This window comes from Cryptosporidium hominis (genome assembly GCF_000006425.1).
Source record: "Cryptosporidium hominis TU502 chromosome 3 CHRO013068, whole genome shotgun sequence".
NCBI classification, from domain to species: Eukaryota; Apicomplexa; class Conoidasida; order Eucoccidiorida; family Cryptosporidiidae; genus Cryptosporidium; species Cryptosporidium hominis.
The window spans coordinates 73-8225 of record NW_667127.1 but is presented as its reverse complement, the minus strand read 5'-3'; the positions used below and the strand labels follow the sequence as shown (position 1 = coordinate 8225).

Here is an 8153-nt window from a genome sequence, read left to right as displayed (position 1 = left end):
GTGGAGTTGTGAGAAACCTTACCAATAGGGCCAGTTGTCCCATAAGGCCTTTTTCGAAGGAGGGGTTGTCATTTTTGAGAGTGAATTCCAATATGAATTGGAGGGTAATCCGGATTAAGGGCACTTCCCAAAAATAGAGGCTTTAATCAAGTCCATTCTTGCTATAAGGAAAACGTTGACAATTTTAGTTTCTGCTGGAGATATTTTAACCTTAAAGATACTAAGAATATTCAATCAGAAATGCAAATAGTTAGATTTCAGGTCTATTCACTGTTGGTCTTGATAAATCATTCCAATTTATACCTGAACGACCATTTAAGAAAGACAAGCAATTTACTGAATTCAATAGTTTATAATAATAGCTCTGAATCAAGCTTGGATATGAGTTTTGTCCTAAAACTATCAGAATATAATGATCTTGAAAATTATTCTACTTCCATTATTCTAAAGAAAATCAATTTATCTCTTTTCATTCTACCAGTTTCTCTTTTGAGCCTATTGGAAAGTGAAGAGGACGCCAAATCAGCTTTTGAAGCCATTCAAAATAGCAATGCATTTGGGTGCATACAAAATGAAAGCTTCTCAAGTCTCTTTGACATTTGGAACGAATTAGAAAAAAAATATCTGAACAAGAATGGAGAATCAGAAGAATGACAAAAAATGACAGACAATAAACCAAATAAATTATTAAGACCCACAATTAGCAAAAAATAATATATTATCAATGAATCGATAAAAGCAAAGCTTTTTCAAAAATTAATATTTCAATATATTTAATGTTAAAAATATATTAAAATAAGCAAAATCATAAATGGCGCCATAACGGGCACAAATAGGTTAAATATAACAAGTATTGCAGGTCAAGTCCTCGAATTATAGTTAACTGAAAAATATTCTGAAAATAACAAAATCTGACTTAAATAAAACAAAGTGGAATTTGACATGAGCTGTATAGAAGATTGATTAATCCATTCATTTACGATGAAGAAATCTAACTTTGAAAATGAAAGAGGTCATTCAATTTATGATATTTTTACTGATCAAGAAAAAGTAACATATTTTGGAAATGATAACTTAAATTCCAAGACCATTTGTGGCTCTTTGAAAGATGCTGGTCTTGACTTGAAGGTTATGAGGGATGTAGAAAATTTTTTGGGGAATTCAGGTGGAATTGACGAGTTGAAACAGTCTGGATATAGTAGCTCAAATCCAAAGCTAACAGGTATTGCAACAAGTGTGATTCGAATGGATAAAGTAAAGGAGGAGAAGAAGCCTCAGGATGACCAAGATCTGAAAAAGTTAAGCCATAAAGTTTTTAAGAATGAAGGCTTTTTTGACATTGCAAGGGAAATTAAGCTTAGAAAATTAAGTTATTCTCATTTTATTCCTCTTCATCAACTTTGGAAGCAATATATCAAAGGGTTAATAGAGTCAAATTCAGTTCATAGTGGGGCAAATGGAGCTATGAGAACAAGAGGAGGGATCAAACTCTCTCAATTATCCCAAAACCTCTCTCAGGCTGATTTACATGGTAGCATGATCAGCGTGATTTCAAGTAGAAACAAAAGTTGTGTGAATATCCAAGGAATTGTTGTTAAGGAAACTAAAGAAACTTTTGTGATTATTTCTGCTGATGATAAAGTGAGAACAATTCTGAAAGGCCAGAGCATTTTTGGAATTGTGATTTCTAATAACTACTTAGTAACTATTTATGGAAGCCAACTTTGTTACCACCCTTATGAAAGAATCAAGCACAAGTTCAGACATAGAGACTCTTTGAACATTACTCCCTGATCATTTTATTTATTCTTTGATTTAAAACCCCCTGATAATTAATTAGGCATACACCTTGTATTATTGCTTTTTACATGGATCCAATTTCATTATTTAAAAAATTATGTACATAACATCGTTTCCAGTTTTTTTATTTTTTTTTTTTGCTATTTTAACATTCAACATCACTTTCGGATTATCCTTGGTTTCATTAATTCAGCCACATTTACTTTTATTCCACTACTAATTAATGACTTAAATCCCAAATTCGGCTCCTTTCTTACCTGGACCGGAGCTTGTGGTCTATTTTGATTATTTGTTGGTTTGCCGCCAAACCAATTATTGGATGCCGGCCCTCTTGTCATTTTTTCGCATGCACGCTTATTTGTATGTTGATTAAAATTATTGTTTGTGGATGATGAATTATTAGAGTTTGAGAATGGAACAGAGCATGTATTCAATCTAGGTCTGAAACTTGCGTTACTTTGACTTTTTTCATATATTTTATAGCCTGTGTTTCCCTCTAAATTATTATTATTATTGTTATTTGTGGCCAATTTGATAGTTTTAGAATTGATTACTCTGCATTGAGAAAGCCTTGCTAAAATTTCATCATCTTTATCAATTATCTCTTTATTGAATTCGCTTCCCGCCAAATTTGCATTTTTTTGTGTGGGATTTGCATGCGAAAGAGTTTTGCCCCTAATTTTCAAATCATTTTGAGGTTTCTTTAAAATATTAGACGAGGATATTTTCTTGGGAATATCATTTGAGTTAGGAATATTAATTGTTGGAATTTTAACTTTTTGGTGATTTTTGGTTGAGTTACTTAAGTCCTCGTTTTTCGTTTTTGAAACTAAGACTGTTCTAGAAATTGAGCTAGAGGCTGCCATTTTATTTTCAGTATGAATAGGATTTAAAGGGAATAATTGAGTTCTTGAGTCCTTTGGGCTAGACAATCGGGAATTTTTAATAAGATTTTGTTCTTGAGTTTTAATCTCTTCAGTTTCTAATTGAAGTGAATCTTGTTTTGGAAGCTTATCTTCTTGATTATGCTCATCCTTGATTAAATCATTGTTGTATTCATCTACAAACTTGTCAGGAATATCCAGAATATCTTCACAGTGTTCGTTAGTAACTCCATCCATAACCTCATTCTCCTTGGTTTCAATGAAGTCAGAATTAACTTCGGAAACAGCTATAGAATTTACTGCAGATTCAGGATCAGACTCAGAAAATGCATCCGAGTTATAGAATGAATCCTTGAATTGACTATTTAAGGAGCTCATAGCGTTTTCATAATTTCTCTCCCATCTATGAGTATTAAGTCTTGATTCGCACACGCCAAGAAGTCCCTCTCTAGCAAAGTAATCGTTAATTGCTTGAATATATCTTTGTACATGTTCCTCCCCTTGTTCGAGTTCTCCTTCTACATCTGCCAATTTTTCAGATGAGTTTTCAAAACTTCTATCCTCTATATTTTTGTAAATAATATGGGGATTACTATCATAAATGTCCTTGACTGTTCCTAAAGCACTGCATTCAGACACACTCTTGTCGTCTTCTAATTGATTTTCTTCCATCTTTCCCTTAATGCCCTCCAGACCTCGTGTTCCACTATTTAAGTTAGAGTTCAAATTCCATTTCTCACTTAAAAATGCTTCCTTAAATGATATATTCATTTGTTCCATCTTATTTATCTTCTCCAAGAGTAAATTAAATCTTTGAATCTTTTCGCTTAATTCTTCTAGGCTTTCTCTACTATTTTTGGGGCTTCCAACCTCACTTTTGACATCTTGTACTTCTTTTGTTTGTATGTTTTCCTCAGTTTCTTCTTTTTTGTTTGCTTCTTGAAAATGATCTTTGCCATCTTTCTCTTCTTGTTCATTTTTCTCATCTTCTAAGACCTCCACTAGTTTGGAAGTATGGTTTGATTGTGAGAAAGGTCCATTATTTACAATATAAAAACAATTATCTCCGAAACCTAACAAATTTGGTTCAACTTGACTTTCGTAGGGGGAATAATCTCCAAAACTAAGTGATCTCACAAAATTCTCATAATAGTAAGAGTTACCATCAATTACGCAATTGTCAATGTTCTGTTCCATGAGATTCAAAATATCTGTCCCAACATTATTCTTATACTTAATAACTAAAACTGAATCTTCTTCAATCTCGATTTCTCCTTGATTACCGTTCAAAGAAACTTCTTCAAGCTCTGATTCACTTTCTAGAATCTGTTCATCTTGAATTTCACAATTATAACATTCCTTCAAATCTACTTCTATACTGCGATTATTAATAGGCTCATAACCAAAGTCATTAAATTTTTGATCAAAACTACTCTCAGAGTATTTCTCTTCTTCAAAATTCCTTGTCTCATAGACATTCACCTCAATTTCTTCATTTGTATCAGAATTCATGTTAATCTTTTTTTCACTTAAAAGCTCGTCCCTAACAGTCTCAAGTTCAATATCTTTATCCCCTTTCTTGATCTCAACCTCAACTTCCATTTCCTGATATCTAGAGCTCTTGTTATTACTGAGATCTACATGTGATACATCTCTTATTGTTACAGTATTATCACGCTTTGGTATAATTAAAATCTCATATGGTTCTAAAACTTCAAGTTCTCCTTGATCATTTGAATAACAAATCTCGGAATACATATTTTCAGCTTTCCCAAATGTTTGAGGATCCGGTAATGTTGTTACTGGTCCATTCATAATTTTTGACTGGTTTTGAATATGGGAGTTTCGCTGTATATTAAATCGATTCTGATTTAATTGTTGCTGCAACTGATATTGGTATTGAAGTTGTAAACTATATTCATATTGCTGTTGAGTAAACAGAAGTTGTTGTTGCTGTTGCTGAAGTTGGACTTGTTGATATTTAATTACCTGTTCCAAGTAATTTTGATGATTTACAAATCCAACTCCATTGTTATAACCTACTGTTCCACTCATTTCGTTTCTGGGTACTCGTTGACCTCTATTTCCACCTCCACTGTAAGAGTATAATTGATCATTATTAAATGAATATCTCATTGTGAATTGATTACGAAGTACATTCTGAGGTTTTATATTATTATTATTATTATTATTGTTATTATTATTAATATTATTAAGCTTAAACATAACCTAGCTTCAACCTCCACAATCTTTTCTACCTGTTTTTTGATCAAACGTCTATTCTTAAAATAACTTTGCTTTCCATACAACCTTTCAATTCTCTATGAATATCTTTGCGTTTTCAATTTTTTCCTCTAAATTTATATGATCTCTAATCTTTTTTTTTCACATTTTTTATTAGTAACGGTACTTACAAATTGCATGAAGGCGCCACTTTTGGGCGCCAATCATTTTGCTTTTATGTCATTTTAAAATAGACCAGACAATATACATTAGGAATGGCGCATGCAAAAGTAATTATTATTTATAAATAGTAATTGGCAGAAAAAAAAATTGCAAGGAAAAAAGGAACAGACTTTGCTCAATTTGTTCTAGATAATTTTTAAAAAGGTCTATGATGAAGAATGATGAATTTCATCCATTTTAAAATTCAAAGAAAGTTGAATAATGATATATACAATTAACATGTTAATAATAAAGGCAAGTTTCTCTTGAGATTTTCCGAGGGGAAAAGGGGCTATTCTATATGCATACATGCAAATTTATCATTTTCTTTTTAATTAAAAAAAAATGTGTGCAGAGATAAAATTGATTAAAAGAAATAAAAAAAAAACACAAAAAATTAAACAAGCTTAAAAGAAATTCGATAGCATTTTTTGACTTTTCTTTCCTTTTTAACCTATGACGATCATGGCCTATTAAATCTCAAGTTTAATATTTAACTAACCTATTAGATAATAAGATCCTATATTCCTTCACTGTTTTTTTTTGAACTTTAAAGACTTTACTAACACAATATTTAGATAGAACTTGTGCATTGCTCAAACTCCTTTTATTTAGCAACAACAACAGAGCTTGCAAATACAGAGACAGTGAATAATTCCTGCAATAATAATAATTGCAACAACTACAATAGCAATAATAATACCAGCCTTCGCTCCAGTACTTAAAGAATCCCATGTATTCTTTGCTTGTTCTTGAGAATGATCGGCTAACTCTTTATAAAGATTATTTATATTTTCTTGAATAATATTGCCAACCGAATTGTTTGAACCTTGACTGGTTCCCGAATTACTATTCTCACTAGACTCTTGAAGTGATCTATCATTTTTCTCCTGAATACAGTTTTCATTACAAGAACTCTGATTTTTTGAATCAGCTAATTCAAGAGCAGTAGATCTAAATGGATGATAAGCATCTTGAGAATTAACTTGATAGTAACTGATAAAAAGCACCAACAAAGATAAGAAAAAACTTAACTTCATTTTCTTAGTAAAATGTGTAACTTAAATATCTTAACTAATGAATTTTCTTAGTTTTAGTGATAGACTTTTTTTTGTGGACCTTTGTACATTTTTTGTACGTATTCACACTTATTAAGTTAAAGTCTAAAAGGCGCCAACGATTTGACAATTATTTAAATGTGCATGCAGATTAATTTTGGCAATATTCCTCAAGTACATTATTTATATAAGCTAAACGAATTGTGAGATATGTAATTCAATTTGTTAATTCTTTACTTGGATAAAACAATTTCTTTTAAGTTGATTTAAAAATAACTAAAATACACAAGTTTACCTATATTTCTATTAACAATGAATGTTAATATACGTAATTAAGTTCCTCCCCACATATTAATCATTATTAAATAAATTTCATGCACCTCCAAAAATTAATTTTTGTCATTAATTCACTAATTCAACATAGCAAGAATATTTTTCTAGTCTTTATTCCACAATAGCACAGTCTGGCTTCCAGTAGAATGCGAATCTTCTTGATGGAAAGAGTCGAGGTTGACGGGTTGTTTTTCTTTCTTTTGAACCTATACAAAGATTTAAAATATGCACTAAATATTACATGCTAGGCGCCAATAATCAACAAATTGTTGACTTTGTTGCATGTTTTTTTTAATTAAAAAAACACACCTTTGGCTCTTTTTGTTAAAGTATATTGATCTTTAACTCTCCCTACTTTTGCTTCCCCTATATATTTCTCTCCATAATTGACTCATTTGTATATCCAAATTCTTTTTTTTTTCATTTAAATAAACATTTATTATATATATTCCGTTTACATGTGAATTAATTAAATATAATCTTGGTGTTTCTAGACAAGAAGTCAAAAAAAAGCGTTTCTGAGACATGAATATGAAAAGAAAATCAAGTCCAAATAATTTGAATAAAATGGATGTAAATTTAAGTATTTCTTTAGTGTGATCTTTATTGTGGGAGTAGTTTAATAAATATAAAGTTAGAGTATTTGTAGTGGGGTTGATTTTAATAAATCATTTATAATAAAAAAACTCAGGATAATTCAAAGTTAAGACACAAAATTTTCAAATCATTTAGTTTTGCTAATTGTAGCTATTAATTCAGATTTTGAAATAAAAATAAAGTTAGTAAATAATTACTATTAAACTCATTTTTATAGTCAAGGTATGCCAATTTCTCCAATTTTATTTAAGAACCTTAAGTATTTAAATATTTGATTATTCTCTTTCTTGAGAGATATTTGTGATTGTTCTAGTTCTATATTTTAGGTGAGTTTTTTTATAATAAGTAAATTTGATCATTTTTTTTATTCAAAAAAAAGGATGAAACAAGGACAAGTATTTTCTATAAGGTCAAAATATACTGTTGGCGCTTATTAATGCATGCATGTTGCATGCATTGCCGCTAATATAATATCAATATCCGCTATATTAAAGTATAAATAAGCAAATTTCCCTAAATTTATTATCTAATTAACTACAATTTATATAATAAGGGATGATTTTACTAGGATAAAAAGCAAACAAAAGAGATATTAGATATATTTAAATTAGTAAATTGACGATTGGAGTTATCAGTATAAGTGGGAAAAGCTGTCTCAGTATGATACCCGTCAGTAGCCTTAAAATTAGTGGGTTCAAGTAGGTTTCTCCTATTTAATAAACTTATAAAAAATATTTATCTGGAAAATTCAGATATTTGAATGAAGGAATGCTTTAGGAATTTGCATCAAGCTTATGGTAAAGAAAGAGTAATTGTTAAATATTAGAAAAAAAATGATTATGACAAAAAAGAAATTCTAATGAATAACACAATTAGTTGTAATAATTATTGCTTATTAGAATTTTTAAAGATTCATCTATTAGTTGAAAAAACAAAAATTTCCCCCCAAAATATTCCTTATTAAATTTATATCAATACGTAATATAAAACTTGACATTCAATAATTTATTTATTATCATTTTATATTTTGCAAAAT

The 8153-nt window shown here is 29.8% G+C and overlaps 4 protein-coding genes across 4 annotated transcripts; 2 read left to right on the top strand and 2 right to left on the bottom strand.

The window, feature by feature from the left end:
* Positions 1–240: 240 nt before the first annotated feature.
* On the top strand, positions 241–654 carry Chro.30108 (hypothetical protein). Its single annotated transcript, XM_660825.1, has 1 exon — positions 241–654. The coding sequence occupies one exon, from the start codon at positions 241–243 to the stop codon at positions 652–654; it is 414 nt and encodes a 137-aa protein (XP_665917.1).
* Positions 655–981: 327 nt separating this feature from the next.
* On the top strand, positions 982–1794 carry Chro.30109 (POP4 (processing of precursor , S. cerevisiae)). Its single annotated transcript, XM_660824.1, has 1 exon — positions 982–1794. One exon carries the CDS (start codon positions 982–984, stop codon positions 1792–1794), a length of 813 nt encoding a protein of 270 aa, XP_665916.1.
* A 164-nt stretch (positions 1795–1958) lies between these two features.
* On the bottom strand, positions 1959–4910 carry Chro.30110 (hypothetical protein). Its single annotated transcript, XM_660823.1, has 1 exon — positions 1959–4910. One exon carries the CDS (start codon positions 4908–4910, stop codon positions 1959–1961), a length of 2952 nt encoding a protein of 983 aa, XP_665915.1.
* Positions 4911–5740: 830 nt separating this feature from the next.
* On the bottom strand, positions 5741–6169 carry Chro.30111 (hypothetical protein). Its single annotated transcript, XM_660822.1, has 1 exon — positions 5741–6169. The coding sequence occupies one exon, from the start codon at positions 6167–6169 to the stop codon at positions 5741–5743; it is 429 nt and encodes a 142-aa protein (XP_665914.1).
* Between the last annotated feature and the right edge of the window lie 1984 nt (positions 6170–8153).